Source organism: Drosophila miranda (assembly GCF_003369915.1).
Source record: "Drosophila miranda strain MSH22 chromosome Y unlocalized genomic scaffold, D.miranda_PacBio2.1 Contig_Y2_pilon, whole genome shotgun sequence".
Taxonomy (NCBI): Eukaryota; Metazoa; Arthropoda; class Insecta; order Diptera; family Drosophilidae; genus Drosophila; species Drosophila miranda.
Genome location: NW_022881614.1, coordinates 32,887,941 through 32,907,607, shown reverse-complemented (window position 1 = coordinate 32,907,607; position 19,667 = coordinate 32,887,941). Strand labels below are relative to the sequence as shown.

The following is a 19,667-nucleotide window of genomic DNA, read 5'->3' as shown; positions in this document are numbered from 1 at the left end:
AAGCGGATACCGGGGTGGCTGCCAAGCAGAGCGTAATCGCGGCTGGTAAGCGCACCGGGACCGAAGAACCCATGGGAGCCCCGGCGGGCAGCGTCTCTGCACCACGGGGTGGAAAGCCGTCGTACCAGGACAGGAGACGAGCGGCTTTCATCCTGTCCAACGAAGACCCGAACTTCAAGGCGTCAGCCGAAGGAAAGGAGCAGAGGCTGTGGGCCTGCTCAATCCTTCCACTGTTCCAGCCAGCCAAAGCCGGAAAGGGCGCAGCCAAGGCCGCCAACAAGCGGCAACGCTCAGCGGAGGACCCCGCAAATCAGCCAGGCCAAGCCCAGCAAGCCAAGCGGGTGAAGACCCACCTCACGAACCGGTCGTTCGCTGAGGTGGCGAGGGCAGGACCCTGATCGGTGTCCTGGACAGGGGCGCCGAGGACGGCCATGTCCCTCGCGATAAGTGGCACCTGGTGGAGAACGAGCTCCAGGACCGGTTCCTACTGGAACTGGAGGAGAACGGCGGACCACCGCCAAAGGGTGAGGACGCAGGGTGGCATCAAGGCAAGGTGAAAGCCATCGCCTGCCAAGACGCTCGCTCTGCGGCCCTCTACATGAAGGCGGTGGCGGCCCTAAAAGAGGTCTATCCAGGGACGAAACTGGAGGCCGTGAAGTGGGAAGATGTCCCTAGTCGCCCGAGAGCCAGAGCGTGGGTCTCGGCTAAGCCTGCAGAGCCTGAGAAGATCCTCAGGTTACTGCAGGTCTGCAACCCCCACCTTCCTACAGCCGATTGGAAGGTGGCAAAGGTGGAGGATGTCCAAGGGCAGAGGCGCCAGATTATCCTCGTCCTAAATGAGGAATCCATTGATCTCCTCGCAAAGTCGGACGGTGTAGTGGATTATGGCTACAAGAAGGTCACCATATCCACTTACAAGTCCGATCGCAAGGGCAGGCAAGCGGAGGTCGAGCCAGACCCGGAGCTGCCGGAGATCTCGAAAGAGGGGGCCTCGTGCGAGGAAGACAACCCGGCGTCGGATGCGGCGTCCATGATGTCGGACGATATCTTGGACGACTACGCGTTCGACGAGAGCGACCTAGCCAGAGGTCTCAGCCACATCGTTGTCGGGGAGGAGCCGGAGTCCCCTGACAGCGATCTAGAAGCAACAATGGTGGAGGCGAGCCTCAGGAATGTCGTTGACGCTCCTGCAGATAAACCTCCACCATTGTAAGGCAGCATGCGCTGCTCTACTGCTCCACCTGGCCAAGGGTGGATCCGACATAGTCCTCATTCAGGAGCCCTGGATCCTCGGAAACAGGGTCTCCGGTCTGAGGACTTCTGACTACAAGCTATATGTAGCTGAAACCGCAGGTAAAATTCGTACCTGCATTCTTGCAAAAAGAGAGTTGCACCTATTTTTGCTCCCAAATTTCAGCAATGAAGACCACACCGCAGTGAGCCTCGAAGGCCAGGAGCGCTCACTGAGGATCTGCTCCGCATACATGGGGCATGAACAACCAGACCCCCCTCCACACGCGCCTCTCCGGGCTCTAATTGCAGACTGCTCGGCCAAGGACATCGGCCTAATTGTGGGGTGCGATGCCAATGCACATCACTGTCAGTGGGGAAGCACTGACACAAACGATAGGGGTGAGTACCTTTTCAGTTACTTACTGACCACTCAGATGGTCTTACTAAACCGGGGTAGTGATCCCACCTTTATCATTAAAAACCGCAAGGAGGTCCTGGACCTCACGCTTGCCTCTCATGAGATACAGCGTAACATTGTATCCTGGAGGGTCCTGGAAGAGCACTCCTTCTCGGACCACAGGTACGTGGAAACTGTCTTCTCCTTCTCAGTACCGAAGCCAGTCCGATTCCGAAAGATCAGGCGGACAAACTGGACTCGGTACTCTGATTACCTCTGTCGTGTTCTCCCTGAGCCCCCATCTGAGGAGGAGTTCTCCACGGAGGCCACGACTCGTCTTCTTAAGATCTTTACCGACGCCTGCAATAAGGCGCTCGACAAAGCATGCCCCTCTGGCAAGAACAGAGGCCGGAAGAAACCTGAATGGTGGAATCCGAAACTGGGTGAACTCCGGAAAGCCTCCCGGAGACTCTTCAATAAAGCTAAGGCTGAAAACGTTGAGCAAAACTGGGCCGAATACAAGGCCAGTCTGTCAACCTACAACAAAGAACTTAGAAAAGCCAAACGCGCCTCCTGGCGTAAGTTCTGCAGCGAAATCGAGAGTAACTCAGAAGCCTCACGCTTGCGCAGAGTTCTCTCGAAGACAACACCCACCCTGGGCTACTTGAAGAACACCGACCAGTCGTGGACTACGTCCAGCGAGGAGTCGCTAAATCTTCTCCTAAATACCCACTTCCCTGGCTGCGATGAAAACAGACCCAACTACCTCGCGCCTCCTTCTGTCGCCTCAAATGCCATCTTGGGACTGCTAAGCCAGGAGAACATTTCCTGGGCGATCAGAAGCTTTAAACCCTACAAGTCCGCGGGGCCAGACGGCATTTTCCCTGCCCAACTGATTCACGCGGGACATAAAGCCATTAACTGGCTCAAAATAATTTACGAGGGAATCTTCTCCCACGGGTGCATTCCTGACACCTGGCTTCAGACCAAAGTCGTATTCATACCCAAGGCAGGCAAGCCCTCGCACACTGCCCCAAAAGATTTCAGACCCATAAGTCTATCGTCTTTTCTTCTAAAGGCGATGGAGCGGCTCCTGGGGCTGCATCTAACGGCGTGCATTCCGTCCAGTCTGATCTCAGACTCCCAGCATGCCTATCGGAAGGGAAGATCCACCGAAACGGCCCTACACTCGATCATATCGATCATCGAAGCATCCCTTAATTTTAAGGAGTACACCCTAGTAGCCTTCCTCGACATAGAAGGCGCCTTTAACAACATCCTTCCGACCGCCATCACGGGCGCACTGACGGATCTGGGCGTTGACTCCAGGACGGTGAGCCTGATCGATCAGATGCTACAATGCAGGACGGTTGAGGCATCACTGGGGACGTCAACGTGTACCAGATTTGTCAGCAGAGGCACACCGCAGGGCGGAGTCCTCTCGCCCCTCCTATGGAACGTGGCAGTGAACACACTGCTGCGGGAGATAGAGGGGGGTGGCTGCCGTGTGGTGGCGTACGCGGACGATGTTGCCATAGCATGGGCCGGAAAATTTCCGCAGACATTGTGTGAGTGCATGACAAGTACTCTCACGAAAATGTCGAAATGGGCAGACAAATGCGGGTTAGGCGTCAACCCGTCTAAAACGGAACTGGTGCTTTTCACTAGGAAGTACAAAGTTCCGGTACTGATTCCCCCAAGACTATGTGGGGAAACGCTAGTCTTCAGCAAAAACGCCAAGTATCTTGGCCTAATCCTCGATAGAAAGCTCGATTGGAAATTGAGCATAGAGGATAGAGTAAAGAAGGCCACAGTGGCCCTCTATACTTGCAGGAAAGCCATCGGACTAAAATGGGGAATGACCCCCTATATAGTTCGGTGGCTCTACACCGCCATCATACGACCAATCATGCTCTATGGAGTGGTGGTATGGTGGCCAGCCTTGGACAGAAGGACATGCCTCAATAAACTCAGCAGAGTTCAACGCATGGCAGAGCTATGCATAACTGGCGGGCTACGCACTACTCCAGGGGAAGCCCTGGATACTGTGCTGGACCTCCTCCCTGTGGATCTCATGGGAAAGAAGGTGGCAACACTTTCCGCCCTCAGAATGAGAGAAGCCAGACTGTGGAAAGCATCCGCGGTTGGGCACTCGGGAATCCTGATGAGACTCCCGCAATTACCAGAGAGGACAGATTACTGTATCCCCAGTGATCACCTCTCGACGCCCTTCCAGGTGTCAATCCCATCTAGCGAGGACTGGGAGATGTGCGAACCAGGACCTGCAAATGCGGTCCACTTCTACACTGATGGCTCAAAGCTAGACGGCCGCGTGGGAGGCGGAGTCTACTGCAGCGAGCTGAACATCAGTCACTGCTTCAGGCTCCCGGATCACTGTAGTGTGTTCCAAGCGGAGGTTGAAGCCATCAAGGAGGCCATTTCGATCGTCTCCAAATTACTCCTAGATACGCACTTAGTGTGCGTCTTCTCGGACAGCCAAGCAGCTATCAAAGCTCTAGGCTCAATATCGTCGAACTCAGCGACTGTAAATGACTGCCGCAGGTCTCTGCACGAGATCGCAGAGCAGTTAGATCTCTTTCTTATATGGGTCCCCGGCCACAGGGACATCGAGGGGAATGACGCCGCCGACGAGCTAGCCAGGCAGGGTACTACGATTCATCTCCTACCGGAGAGGGAGCAAGTAGCGATGCCCTTGGCTACGTGCAGGCTCCTAACGCACGAATTGTTCGAGCAAAATGCCAATAGGAGATGGCAGCAAACCGTTTCCTGTAAAGTCTCAAGATTGATATGGCCATATCGATCGAAGAAGCGCTCAGCAGAGCTGTATAAACTCAGCAGAGCACAGTGCTCTGCAGTTACTAGAGCCATTACGGGACACTGGCAGATCGGCACTCACGCCTCTAGACTGTCAATCCCTCATAACGACTTCTGCAGGAGTTGTCGCGACGAGGAGGAGGAGGAATCGGTCCCCCACTTCTTCTGCCACTGCCCAGCCCTTGGAAATCGTCGTCTTCGTATTCTCGGGGCCGCTTTCCTCACGGACATTTCGGACCTGTCCGTAATCAAACCAGGGACCTTGTCCAAATACATCCAAGCCACCGGATGGGACTGCCCTTAACCTGCAGTAGTATGCTCTCACGGTTCGGGCAACGCGAAGGGGCACATGCCCATGCGGCAACACAACGGACCTTTTATAGGTCCAAGTGAGCTTGGGGGCGGGAGGCTCTTATCCCCCCCCCCTCCCGGCTACCGCCTTAACCTAACCTAACCTAATGAATCAACTTTCTACTTAACTGGATAGTTTTTAGTCCTTGCTGTTATTGTATTTTGACTAAAACAAAGTTTAAACAAAAAAGTTCAACAAAAAAAATAGTCGCAATGTTGCTGGTATTTGAAGATATGATGCGTGTATTGCCTTTGTATACCCTATTCCGTTAATTTGATATGAAGATACAACGTAATTTATAAAGAACTTTTCTCAAACTGATATGTTTTAGACATATTCATGTATTTTATTAGTATCTTGTACATATTTATCTCGATCCTGATACCTACGGAGCCTGGGACGACAAACATTTTCTCAACTCTATAATATCCTTTTCCCTAGGGTATGAGAATTAGTATTGCCGGTAATCATTGTTGTCAACCGGTTATTACGACTAATTCCTGATTATTCTTTCTTCCGTCAAATATTCCCAGCCATATAGAACATTTAGCCATGCCCACATAATTTTATCCGATTAGTGAATCAATTTTCTACCTGACTAGTCTATTCTAAATACTTGCTTTTGTTGAATTTCAGAACCCCGAATGTTTTTTTTTTATTTTGCTTGCTCTTTTTATTTCTCACGCTTCTTTGCTGCTTGTACGGAACTAGTTCGTAACCCTGAAACAACGGTCACGCTGCCTTTTTTAAATAAATCCTTATATGGCACTTCTAATGCGGGATTATTAAATAAAAAATAAACTTCTTAGTTTATGCCCTCTTTGTACACGTTTTTTAAGTGTACGTTTATGTATTTATTAATTTATTTATTTAGACAGTGTTGTGTTTACTTAGGAGATTAATTGTTGATATAGGTGTTTATTTATTTATTTCAATTAATCCATTTATATATTAAAATAAATCAATTTTTTTTTATATAAATTAACCGATTTATTTATTTAATCATTGAGGTAATTATTCGCGTATTTATATCTTTATTTATTGGCCTGTTGTCATTAAATGTATTTAGGATTAATCAGTCAGGTACTAGTTTTTTAGTGGAGTCAGTTGGTTTAGTTAGCACCATCATATATATGTAAATTTAGCATTCGCATTGGCGAGTAAATAGGGAATAGAGGTAGGAGGAGTACCTGGGGAACTATTTTGCCTTATTGAATATCATATATGTATATATGTACACTCCCCGACCCTTGAATACGACATACTAAAATGTACACTTTAGGCACCAATATTTCCGGCACAAGCCAAAGAAAACGGTGAATTTGAATTTTCCTCAAATCTCTATTAAATTTAGCATAAATTAAAAAAAAAATAATAGCAATATTCATCAAAGTAGATTGAGGAAAAAAATTTAATTGACATAACTCAAATTTCCGCTCCCAAAAAATGCGACACTTGAATACGACATTCACATTGAAAAATTTATGGTAAGTCCTTTTCAAAGGACGAAAACTCCACAATAAAAGCCTCGAACGAAGTAGGTCCATCAATAATGAAAATAAGTGATGAAATTGGTAAAACTAGGTGTGTTTTGAGTGATTTCATAAAGAACCGGTCAAATTATGGCAAAAACATAAAAAACCGAACCAAAATTGCTACTTCCGAGACCTCTATGAGATCTAATCTGCGAGCCGCATCTAAAAAACACGACGAAAACTTGTCAATTAAATTTTTTTCCTCAATCTACTTTGATGAATATTGCTATTTGTAAGATATGAATATTAGTTTATAAGATTTGAATATTAGTTTAAGATTTACTCATCGATAGTATTATAAGAAATACCAATGTACTCGATATATCGATACTTGTCCTCGACAAGTATCGATATGCCAACACACATTCATTCGAATACGCCGATCAAGAAAGAAGAACATATAAGAAAACCGTGCTATTAAAAGTTTACATATCAGGTGTGGGGTTTGCCCAAAAAAAAAAAAAACTGCGATGAACAATGCAGACATAAGAGCGAAAACCAAAAGTGAACTTAGCGACATATTGCGTAGTGACATAACGTATATTTTGATCAAGATGCCAACATACACCAATTACGTACAGCAGTGAAAAAAATCATGGAAGACACGCATGAGCTAGGAAATACGGCGCCAAGCGCAGACGAGACTATGCAGGCAGACATTTTTGCAGTCCCGGTTGAGCGCGAGATAGATAGAGACAACCGTAGTGCACAACACGCAGTAAAAGCGGCGCCAGAAGAATATGGTGAAAATGTGCAGAAGGCTCGAGAAGCATTCATGCCGCGACAAGACAACGCTTGTTCGAAATTGACCATGCGATCAGATGAACACGAAGAAGAATCGCGCCGTTTGCAGCAGTTGGAACAATTGTACGTTTCTCGCAAGCGCTTAGCTGATCTCAAATTAAGCATATTGAAAACGGAGAAAGAGACTATGGAGTTGGAAACGCCGAGAGATTGCATCGACTTGACACACATTGAGGCGTTGATGCGTCCATTTTCTGGAGATGACGACCAGGCTGTAACCAGTTGGATAAGTAACTTTGAGGACATTATGAATTTCCATGGTGTATCCGAGTCCAAATGCTGGATATTAGCGAAGCGGCTGCTAGGCGGATCGGCGAAGGCGTACATCGACCATGTGGCGCCTTTGACTTGGCAATTAATGCGAGCAGAATTGCTCAACGTCTTTGAGCAGAAAGTGACAGCGTGGGACATTGGAAAGCGATTGGAGGCACGGAAAATTGCAAATAATGAAAGCGCATTGCAATATTTCGTCGCAATGTGCAGCATAGCGTCGCAAGCAGACATGGCCACGAGCGATGTGGTCAAATTCATCGTAGAGGGACTGCAGGACAAGACGGGCATGGCAGCATCCATGCTATATTGCAGCACACTCAACGAGTTGCGTGACAAGATGGTCACCTATGATAAGGTCAGAAGAGCTCCTGGCGTCGTAGCAATTCGTAGCGAAGGTATGACAAAGGGAAAACTAAATGTGAGTATGGCAGTTGGGCAGCAGCAAGGTGGTGGCGCAATGCGTTGCTACAACTGTCGGCAATTTGGGCACGTTATGAAGGAATGCAGTCAGCCAAAGAGACCGGATGGGGCATGTTTTAACTGTTGGAGTACCAGCCACCTATATTCGCAGTGCCCGAAACGAAAGATGGCCACTAGGGTAGCTGCAGTTCAAGATGAGGAGCGACCAGGAGAAAAAAACAACGACGATTTAGCGGCTGTCCAGTTAATCACTTTATGACTTCCGTTTGGTGAACAAAGAGGCGTCAGTATTTTTAGTCTATTTGATACAGGAAGCCCTGTAAGTTTTATTCATAAGTCTTTGATACCGAAGTCGGCTATAGTTGAAGCCTATAATGAAGTTAGGAAATACTATGGACTAGGAGGACAACCAATTCCCATATGGGGAAAATTTAAGTGCCATATTGAATTTTGCACAAAGAAATATATCGTTTTATTAAACATCGTAGATGATAACATGCTGCCTTTGCCGGTATTGTTGGGACGCGATGCCCTTAAAGTTATTGAAGTAAAATTAGTTCATAAGAAAAATATCAATGCGAAGCAACACACATCATTAAGTTCGTTAAAGCAAAAAGCTATTAGTTTAACCTGCGCGTCTTTATTCACCGAACGTAAAAATAATATTAACATAAGACTATATGATAAGTTAGATGGTAATCAATCAGAAAGAAGCGAGCTAATCAAACGTTCTAATCCATTTAAAAATCAGACACAAGAAAACTCAAGGAATGACAAAATGGCCATCGAGAATATGAATCAAGGCGACGAATTCAGTAACTTTTGTGCGTCGGTAGAGATTGATGAAGAGGAACATATTAACGTAGGTTTCGAATTTGGCCTCACTCTTGCAGAAAAGTGTAGGGAAGTTATTAAGACATACTATTTACACAAAGAATTTGACTTTAAAGCACCACCAAAGTATCAGATGCAGATTCGTGTAACAGAAACAACACCATTTCATTGTACTCCGCGTCGTTTATCCTGCCATGAGAGAGAGAAAGTAGCTGAAATAGTAGATGATCTGTTAGAAAACAAAGTAATCCGTCATAGTGAGTCTCCTTATGCTTCCCCGTTGGTCCTAGTAAAAAAAAAATCAGGAGAACTTCGAATGTGTGTCGATTACCGTGGTCTGAACAAACGAATTGTTAAAGATAATTTCCCATTGCCCCTTATTGAGGACTGTCTTGAGTTTTTAGAAAACCAGTGCAGTTTTTCCATTATAGATTTGAAAAGTGGGTATCATCAAATAGGCGTAGAAGAAAAATCAGTTCCGTATACATCGTTTGTGACACCGCAAGGACAGTATGAGTACTTGAGAATGCCCTTTGGGTTAAAAAATGGATCCGCTATTTTTCAGAGATTTATTTCGGAGCTCTTGAGAGACTTTATTAGGAACAAAAGCATTGTAGTGTACATGGATGATATATTAGTAGCGACTAAAACAGTTGAAGAACACATGGATATATTAAAAAGACTATGCATTCGGTTTAGCGAGCAAAATTTAGAGATAAATCTAAAAAAGTGTAGGTTTGTCAATCGAAACATCGATTTCATGGGGTATAAAGTTAATCAAAACGGAATAGTTCCTAGTGATTCCCATATTGAGGCCTTGAAAAAATCCCCAGTCCCTCAAAATGTAAAAGCACTGCCCTCATGCTTGGGATTCTTTTCGTATTTTCGACGTTTCATGTTGTCATTTGCGACGACAGCTAAGCCCTTGGTGCAGTTGTTAAAAGAAGGTGGTCCGTTTCTCATGAATAGAGAACAGGTGAAGACGTTTGAAACTCTTAAGAATGCGTTGGCAAATCCTCCGGTATTAGCCATTTTTAGCCCAAATAGAGAAACGGAATTACATACAGACGCAAGTTCATACGGTTATGGCGCAATACTGATGCAAAGACAAGATGATGGGAAGATGCACCCTGTGTCCTATTATTCCGGCAAAACAACAGAAAGAGAATCACGTTATCATAGTTTCGAACTAGAGACATTGGCTATAATTTATGCATTGAGGCGTTTTAGAGCATATTTGGAGCATAGGTCCTTCAAAATAATCACGGATTGTAATTCGTTAGTACAGACGTTAACCAGAAAGTCAATTAGTCCTAAGATAGCACGGTGGTCCCTAGAGTTAGAGAACTATGATTACTCCATTATGCACAGACCTGGGGCCAGTATGGCGCACGTTGATGCGCTGAGCAGACAAGATCAAGTGACGAATATGTTAGAGGATGGTTATAGAGTCAAATACGGTTTAGAAAAGTCTAATTTAGAAAAAGATGAGAGTAGAAAGCAATATACAAGGAATAGTGTAAGTAGAGACAACACTGGTAGTGAGCATAGAGGTACCGTAGAGAACCCTGTGATTAAGTGTAGAGAATTAAATATCAATAGAGAGCGTAGTAGTACCGTACAGAACCCTGCGATTGAGTGTGGAGAATCAAGTGCAGTAGGAAGTAGATTGGGAAATAGGTGGTAGTCTGATGATAGAGAGAACCTTGGTGGTGTTTGTAGAGATAACATAGAGAATAGTTAATATAGGGAAAAGGATGGATAAAGATTGAAATTAGAGATTTGAGCCAATGTAGAGGAAGCGTTAACGATGTGGTGGGGGGAGTAAAGTACATTAGTAGTAGGAATTCAGATAAAGAGAAAAAATGTGTTGAGGATACAGTAGAGAGGGACAAGTTAGAGTTTCAGGAGGAAAGATTACTAAAATCATTGATAGTTGGGGTAGTAGGTGCAACGCCAGAAGATGTTGATTTGATATTGCAAACAGAACAGATGCGAGACAAGGAAGTAGTTAGGATTCGAAAAATGCTAGAGGATGGAATTGAAGTAGATTTTGAAATGATAGATGGTATTGTTTACAAGAGGAGTTGTGAAAACAAACTATGTTTCTATGTACCAATGTGTATGGAAGAGCAGTTGATAAGGCGGTCACACGAAAAACTAGGACATCTGGCCGCAGAGAAGTGCGTGAGTGACCTTTTGAGGACCTACTGGTTTCCGTCAATGAGAAGTAAAGTGGCAAGGTTCATCAGAAACTGTCTACCGTGTATACTACACTCGATGCCTAAAACAATCCATAACAGAACGCTCCATAGTATCCCAAAGTCGTGTGTTCCTTTTAATACCCTACATGTTGATCATTTGGGTCCGTTGCCGAGTATTAGATCTAAGCGAAAACACCTCCTTGTGGTAATAGATGCATTCACTAAGTTTGTCAAATTGTTCCCGGTTAATAGTACCAGCACGCGGGAAGCGAAGGATGCCTTAAGTAAATATTTTGATTTCTATAGTCGCCCTACTAGGATAATATCAGATCGTGGGACCTGTTTCACCTCGTTAGAGTTCTCTAGTTTTCTGCAGGAGAGAGGGATAGAGCACATTAAGGTAGCTACAGGTGCACCGCAGGCGAATGGCCAAGTGGAGCGGGTGAATCGTGTTCTTACTCCTATGTTAGGAAAACTGTCAGAGCCCCTTGAGCAAGCCGATTGGTATAGGTTGATGAGCAAGGTAGAGCACGCCATTAATAACTCCGTTAACAGCAGTACGAAAAAGACACCTAGCACATTGTTATTTGGAATACCCCAGAAAGGACCCGTTGTAGATGAATTAACCGAATACCTAGAGGAGAAGTTAGCGTCAGAACTTAGAGAGTTGGAAACTATAAGAGAAATAGCAAGTGAGAACATACGGTTGTCGCAGAAAAGAAATGAGAAGATGTATGCCCATAAACATAGAGCCCCATTAAAGTATGAACCTGGTGACTATGTAGCAGTCCGGCATGTGGACACAACACCGGGGATCAATAAGAAGTTCGCACCAAAGTATAGAGGACCGTACAGGATCAATAGAGTATTGGATAATGATCGTTATGAGGTTGTCGACATTGAGGACTGTCAGTTGACGCAAATGCCATTCCGAAGTATATTAGAACCAGCAAGGCTTAAACCCTGGGTAGAGTGCAAGGATAAAACTATGGTCTCATGTTGTTAATCGATGAAATAGTATGTTAAGTAAGACAATACCGAATAAGAAATGTTTAACCAACTGTATGCCTTAGTGTGTAGATCGTGGGCGATCTGTAGTCAGGTTGCCCGAATGTAAGATATGAATATTAGTTTATAAGATTTGAATATTAGTTTAAGATTTACTCATCGATAGTATTATAAGAAATACCAATGTACTCGATATATCGATACTTGTCCTCGACAAGTATCGATATGCCAACACACATTCATTCGAATACGCCGATCAAGAAAGAAGAACATATAATAAAACCGTGCTATTAAAAGTTTACATATTATTTTTTTTTTAATTTATGCTAAATTGAATAGAGATTTGAGGAAAATTCAAATTCACCGTTTTCTTTGGCTTGTGCCGGAAATATTGGTGCCTAAAGTGTACATTTTAGTATGTCGTATTCAAGTGTCGGGGAGTGTATATGATTTCATATACACGATCTACATCTCTCCAAAGAAATGTTGACAAAGTTATCTCGTCATAAGTATAGCTACAATCGTAATGTGTGGTCCCGACAACTTAATTCATAAATTATAAAGTTACACTGTCGCACTATGGTTAGCTTTTACCGTTTTACGTTAACTTGATTATCGAAGTAAGCAAAAGTGCTAAAGGCTGAAGTCTAAGTTTTAAAATTATCGTCGATGAGAAAGAGCGATTTTTTTTTTTCTTCAAAACAGTTATTAAACTATATAACGTTTTTGGTTATTGTGCTTATATTATTGTTATTATAATATAATTTTATTATAATTATAAATATATTTCTACGATTAGATATATAGTACGATCATATTGTAATGTTTTTGAAAAAATTTATAAAAAGCCTTCAAATATGTGTCCTGGAAACCACAAACTTTCTTGCTATATTAACAATGAATCATCCATGCAAAAAAAATATTTCAAATAAATCGGTAAGTTAGTTAAAAAGATATGGCGGCTTGACTTTTAAAAATTGTTTAACCTATTCAGTTTATCAGCACTGTATGTGTACATATGTACATTGTGACGCTGGCGCCACTTAAACACTTAAAACATAAACTGAATCTAATATTGACGCGCAATAAACCACAATTAATTTTTTTTAAACTTTAACTTTAAATTAAAAATATAATTTGTAGGTATTTTGTTTTCTGGCTTCTTTATGTTAAAATTAAAATTAAAATTGTTAAATTAATATTTGGCTTAAATTCCAAGCCACCAAGGAGCTTTTCATCTGGAACAAGCTCCTTTGAAGAGGATCTAAATAGGGGGTTCCCCTGATCGCACCAGAACCGTCATATTTCGGGACACGATTTCCTAACTCCAATGCAGCTTCTTTTCAACCGGCAGAGCGTGAAGTTCTTTGATGGCCTTATATTCATCCTGCCTCTCGTCCTTCGCCAACCGATGCATAAAATGAAAAACTTGTAATGGCATTACGGTTTCTGAAAAGATGCAAACAAAATTTGTTAGGTTGTGGGATAACGGAAAACACTTTATTTATTAACAAAACAAAAATTCAACGCAGTTGCGCCTTTAATTCTTTCATGCGCCCGAGTACCCCTAGCTTGAGCACCGTCCCGACGTCGCCTCTGGGCCGTGGCCCAACGATTTCCGGGTCCCACCAATCGATCGTGCTGCAGGTGGCCCATTCTCGAGTCGCATTGTCGAACTCGGCGCGGAAGTATGCAAACTGGGGGGCCACGTCCATAAACATGGACAGCACACGAGCTCGAAGGTCCTGGAGGGCATCATTGTACGCATGCCAGCGACTATTGTAGATGTATGCCCCCAGATCACAGAGGATGTCCTGCAAATCAGATCGCAGTCGAGCCGACATATAGGGAAATAGGGTTTCCATCAGGGCACCCCGCACGTTGCACAACTTTCCGTTTATCTTGATCAACGCATCATGATAGGAACTGCCCACGATATAGCCATCGATCCTGTGCTTGATTATCTGTTCTGTTGTCAGTGCTCTGCAGTATCGGTAGCGCTCCACCTCTCGAAATATAACGCAAATCTGCAGCACAGGCGGGGGCCCCTGGTCGCTAATCTTATCACTACCTGTTACAGTGATAGAGTTTTCATTTACCTTGCGCAGCGTAACGTTTGGAGCATCCAATAGGGCGTCCAGCTGGGAGGATGCTAGAAGGGTGTTGCCTAAAGCAAAATCCTGCGAAGCGGCTCCTTTTCCTTGGCAGAAGCGACTTGCAAGGAAGTGGTTGGTTGCTCGTCCTCTAGACCGGGAGCAAAGTCAGTCGATCCCAAGCATACCACGGCGTGGAGCGGAAGGGCGCGGAACTCATGTCGCAACTTCAGCACCTTCTCGTTCATCAGACGCGGCTTCTTGCCCACTTCGTTTGAGGCAGACGTTTTATCTTTGCGTTTTATGGGCTCGTTTAGAGGCGGCACCAGCGCCTCCTTCTGCATCACATTCAGCTGCGGCTCTGCCTCAGGCTGAGACTCTATAATTTCTGACTCCGTGGATATATTAGGGTTTTCACTTTCAGGAAACTGTGGAAATGCATTTGCATTCGATGGCGCAATTTCTGTAGCTTTGCGGATGGCAAAGCAAGCTAAGCCCGAAAGTGACTCCTGACTGTCATCCAAGTTAATAATTTGTTCGTTTGAATCAATGCTCCCCCACAGGAAGTCTTGGCTGTTGATACAGCTGCCGCGCAGCTTGTCGAGGAACTTAATGGCCTCCTGCTTGACCGGAACCTGCAAGCTCTCCCAAGCGGATCATACTCTGCGTCTGGCATTTGTGAAGCCGGACCCACTTCGTCCATGTCCACAAAGTTGGTAGACTGAGCGTTGAGCTCAGTGGGCGGGCAAATGGATACTTCTGTAATTACAAGCAGAGTAGACTGCGTAAAGGCCTGCAACCAGGCAAACAACTTACCAGATGGTGTGGGTGTGGCGTTGTCTGACTCAATAGTTATCGCCGAGGCCTGGCTTTCCTCCACTCCACAGAGTAGCTCTGGCAATATAATGCACATTTAGAATATATCCACGAATCAAATGTAAAACACTTACTTAATACTGCACCTGCAACAGCAGAATCAGCAAAACCTAAAATTGGCTCATTTAATGCTTCATTCGTGATCTTCGGCACTTGGCGTATCCATTGATCATGCGTCAGCAGCTCGCATAAAGCTGCTCACGTTCTTGGAACAGCAATTCCGCATCGTCGATCTGCTTGCCGGTGCGATCCGCGTAATGCTGCTCAACAATTTCATCGAAATCGGTGAGCAGCATTAGATCGCTCCAATGCAAGATCTTTGGCGACTGCTACAGCAGATCCAGCGACTGCATTTCCACTCCTTTGCTGTGCAACAGTCGGCGCAACATGGGCAGCTTCACATACAAATTAAGTGGCCAATAGCCTTGGACCACAACCTGCTGATGACATCGCTGCAGAATGCCTTCTTTTTCATAGAGAGCCTCGCCATTTTGGATGCTTGTGTAGGTGCGGAACTCCTCTTGGCTCAGCTGGAAGAGTATGCGCCAAACCGTTCTCCTTAGGCCGGTGCTTTGGAAGATTAAATGCTTGATAGTGTGCTCCTGTTAAGGGACAGACAGGGTGCGGTTTAGTTTTTGGTTGCGCCAATCGCTGCTTGTTGCCTATCCTACCTGGTAGCTCGGCGCAGCAAAGATGTCCACTGTTTGTTCAAGTTGTTCAATCAGGTGGCTCAAAGTGACTGCAGATGCCTCAGAATGCACTGTTTCAGATGCTGTTGTCTGCACTTCATTGGATGTTGTTACAGACGTAGTGGTCCCTGGATTCGTCGTTTTTTCAACCTCTGGTAGAGTAGTAGAGGACTGATTGTTCGCGCTGCTGGCTGGAACACTTGCTGCTGTACTCTCTGGCACAGTGTCGCCTCTTACTCTGTTTTCCTCTAGAGATTCAACTTCCCCTTCAACTTCAATAGAGCCTGCTGGACATTCTGCAGGTTCACGGCCAGTCGCTGCTGTAGTTCCAACGCCTATCGTTGCAGCCACTGGTGTAGCCTCTGTCTTCTCTTCTTCACCGATTTCCCTCCTAGCTGTATCCAGCCCCGAGACACTGATAGCCGCTGCCTCATTGAAATCCCTTACCGTTTCGACTATGTACTTCTCAACGACAGCTCTTCTCTCGGGACATGCAACACGACGAGCTATGTAGGAGCTGAGATTGTGGGCACGTAGTTGACCACGTTAAGCTTTTGTTTGCTGAAAGAAAGGAAGAGAGACAATGCATCTAAAGAATCCTGGAGCCAGGAAACTCAAATTTCTTACCCATCGAGCTCGGCTTTCCTATCCGCATACAATCTGTCAAAATCTGGAGTGCTCTGACGCTGGCCAGATACGTTTCTCTGCGGGTATCTGAGATCAGACAGGTTATCCGGCTTGGGGGATATGCAGTAGGTTGGCCCTCATGCCGGCCGGGCAGGGCTTTATTCTACAAGGATACTTCTCCCGTATGCTGGGCGTGCTATAGAAGGCCTCGTAGTACAGCCGTTGGCACTCTACTTCCGTCATTGCAGCGAAGTTTGGATGCAGCTCCATTTTGCTAACTGCATCTTCGAGATACAACAGTTTGGAAAATACTTTAAAGGAAATCTGTGGTGTGACGCCACAGCGCTCTGACAGGGCTGGTTTGGGCTTCAAAGTAGGTTCAGGTTCTGGTCTTCCACGACTACCAATCGATCGTCGGCGCTTTTGCTCGTCTTCCACTTTCTGCTTGGCACTCTCATTCAATGGTACTGCATAGTCGCACTGCTTTTTCAGCAGCTGTTTGTCCTCACCACATTTGAATCGATATGCGTGTTGCTTGCGAAAATAGGGGAATGCGTAGAACCAGACATAAAACTGACGGAAATACCTTTCGTATTGTGGGTTCTGCGGGTTGGCAGTCTGGGCCTGGAGCTGCGGCTTGACGGTAGATTTTCCCAGCCGGGACCTGACGATTTCCTCGTAGTTTATAGAGCGCCTGAATACCCCAAGGACACGGGAAACTTGAAGCGAGCAGAGCTGCAGAGATAAGAGCACGAGATTATTAGTGTGGTCACAAAAAATATATGGCATTCTCTTACCCAATAGTTACTACGTCATCACTAGCGGAGCTCAAAGAAGACGGCTTTCTGAAATTACAATAAAGATAAAGCCTGTTCAAATGAAAATCTTGCATTATAAGCGAATATACCCACATTGTCTTCTTAGGCGGAATGTTTTCAGACTGCTCTTCGGATGGTTCAGGATGTTCTACTGCATAGCGGAGCAGCAGCTTGCACTTATTGGCGGGACAGGGCCTGAACTTACATTCGAAGCGTTGACGCATCTGGGGCATGGAATAGAATCGCTGGTAGTACTCCTTAGCACACTGCTCTTCGGACTTCTCTCTGTACTCCTCGCTCTGCTGCATTTTCTGTACAATTTCGCTGAGATTCGTCACACTGCGCTTGAACTCCTTGAACGTAACTGGAAACTTTTTATTTTTGTTGTTATCGTTTCTGAAAGCAAACAAAAAGGGATTTTAAATGTTTCGACAATCATAATTCATTATTTCTTACTCGACACAATGCTCCTCCTCAGGCAGAGGCTCGCTAAAACATAAATATAGATGTAATCTACCAATCAAAAGCCACACAAGCATTGAAAACAGAGACATTTACGGGTCTGATTGACGACTGCTTTCCTTTATTGGAGCTGGTCGGTTCTGTTCGGCTGCCTTTTCAACTCCATTCGATGGCCTGCAATGCACAAACATTTTCAAATTAAATGTGAAATGGGTTCATATTTTCATTTACCCTTCTGAGCAGGCCGGTCGACCCAGCAATCTTCCGCGTACCATTCCTGGACAAGGCTTCAGTTTATACTGGAATCGTTCGCGTATTTCTGGCGAGCTATAAAACTGCCTGAAGTATTCCGCGCCACACTCCTCTTCGGATAAGTCCTTGTACTCGTGGCAGCCCCGCATTTGCTGGCTGATGTCATCCAGATTCACGATATACTTTTTGAAAAATTTAAAGTCGACAGGTGCCACTGCTAGTTCTGTGACCAAATTGGGACTTTTGGGTCGCTCCAGATCTGGCGATGGTTAAATCAACTCTGGCAAATTTCGCCTGAGCTTTTCGGCTTCCTCACGGCTGGGTATGGCAAGTAGGCGGGCACTCAGGTCCGACGTACACGGCTTTAGGATGTACTTGTATCTGTCACGAATCTCCGGCGTTAGATAAAATGCCAAGTAATAGCAATAGGCCCCCCCTTCTCGAAGTCCTTGACCACATACTCGGGATCGCTGAGCTTCAGCTGGCACACAATATCGTAGAGGTTCGCCAGATGTTTCCCGAATACTTGGAAGCTCTCAATGGAAAAGTCGCTGTCGAGCGTAAAAATTGAAGAGCTCTGCTGGGGGAACATTTGTATTTATAGCGTGTACTTACCTGGTTGCTTCAGGACCTTCAGGAGCTTCAGGCTCCCGATGCCTCTCGTGCTCTTGGACTGTTGGACCCTTTTTTTTATGCTCTGCTAAACTGCTGCCTGTTGCTTCATCTACGGGATAGCAAGGTCTTAGCAACTTCACTAAAAGAGCAGGCGGTGCCTCAGGGAATATATTGGTGGACTTTCGCTCTTCTGGAACATGTAGAGTGAGTTGTAGAATTTCTGCAACTGACTTCGTTTCTGTTTGCTATCGGGCTGGATGTCTTCCGTGCTTGTTTCCTTCTGTGTCGTAAGCTTGCATATCATATACTTGTCCGCGTACTTTGCAAAGTCTTCGAGGGTTCCGGGAAACATGAACATTCCCATTCTGTCAATGGTCAAGAGAATTAGCCAAAAATGTGGCATACATTGGGTGGTACTTATACTTACTTTTCCACTTTGACTGCAACATCATCAGCCAATTCATGCTCATTCTCTTCGGGCGTCTCATCTACTTCTGCATCTGGCAGACTGAGCAACTTATCCTTCTTTAGCTTGGCACAAGCGCGCACCTTGAACTTGTACCGCTTTCGTACACTGGGATCCTTGTAGAAGGCTTCGTAGTACCACTGGGCGCACTCGTCCAGCGTTTTGTTTGATCCTTCCTCAGCTTGGTCGCTTTGCACGTCGAATGCAATGTCCGGCAGGTTCTTAATTAGCTTACTAAACTCCCGAAAAGAGACTGCTGGACGGTGTGCTTTTTTTCGAGGCGAATACATTTTTATTATGTTAATAAACTTCAGTTTCAGTCGGTTTCTGCTGACTTGTACGCCTTTTTGGATTTTGCGCCTTTTTTATTTTTCTCTGTTTTGCTTTTTGGTTTGAGCGAACTTAGCCCACTGATGCCCCCTTTATTTAAACAGGATATCAGATTGAGTTGAACTAAATAATAATAACTAAATAATAATAATATTTACTGTCCATCCTATCCTTCACCTTTCCTTAAAAAAAGACCACGATATCTGTTCGGGCCAGTCGCTGAAGAATTATCGTAACTTTAACATTATTATTGTATGAGCAGAGAGAGCTCTGCAGAGCTGCTGCGCTCTCCCGCTAAAGGGGCTCTCTGCCGCCGCCACTTCGGCAACTACTTTGATCTGCTGCCGCCACTTCGGCAATCACTTTGATCTAACGCCGTCGTCTATAGTTGAGTTCTATGCTAACCCCTCTGCGCATTGGTTGCATATCGATCTCGCATAAGGTTTATCTGGCAATAGCAAGCAATCGGCTCCCGCTAAGCCACCAAGATTAAATACGAATTATAAAGTTTAACCCGAAATCTCTTGTCATTTTTGAAACACAT

The 19,667-nt window shown here is 45.2% G+C and overlaps 1 protein-coding gene across 2 annotated transcripts; it reads right to left on the bottom strand.

Annotated features, from left to right (window-relative positions):
- Positions 1–16,021: 16,021 nt before the first annotated feature.
- On the bottom strand, positions 16,022–19,265 carry LOC117193331 (protein telomere ends associated-like). Of its 2 annotated transcripts, XM_033398060.1 has the most exons (8): positions 18,328–18,469; positions 17,692–18,263; positions 17,557–17,634; positions 17,455–17,487; positions 17,092–17,394; positions 16,978–17,025; positions 16,181–16,915; positions 16,022–16,114 (listed from the first exon to the last, which is right to left on the bottom strand). In XM_033398060.1, exons 2-7 carry the CDS (start codon positions 17,859–17,861, stop codon positions 16,864–16,866), a joined length of 684 nt encoding a protein of 227 aa, XP_033253951.1. In that variant the 5' UTR covers positions 17,862–18,263; positions 18,328–18,469; the 3' UTR covers positions 16,022–16,114; positions 16,181–16,863. The 2 variants fall into 2 exon arrangements, with proteins under 2 accessions (XP_033253951.1, XP_033253952.1); XM_033398061.1 differs by lacking the exons at positions 16,022–16,114; positions 16,181–16,915; positions 16,978–17,025; ... (1 more) ...; positions 17,455–17,487; positions 17,557–17,634 and adding an exon at positions 18,755–19,265 and having other exon boundaries at positions 17,866–18,263; positions 18,328–18,692.
- Between the last annotated feature and the right edge of the window lie 402 nt (positions 19,266–19,667).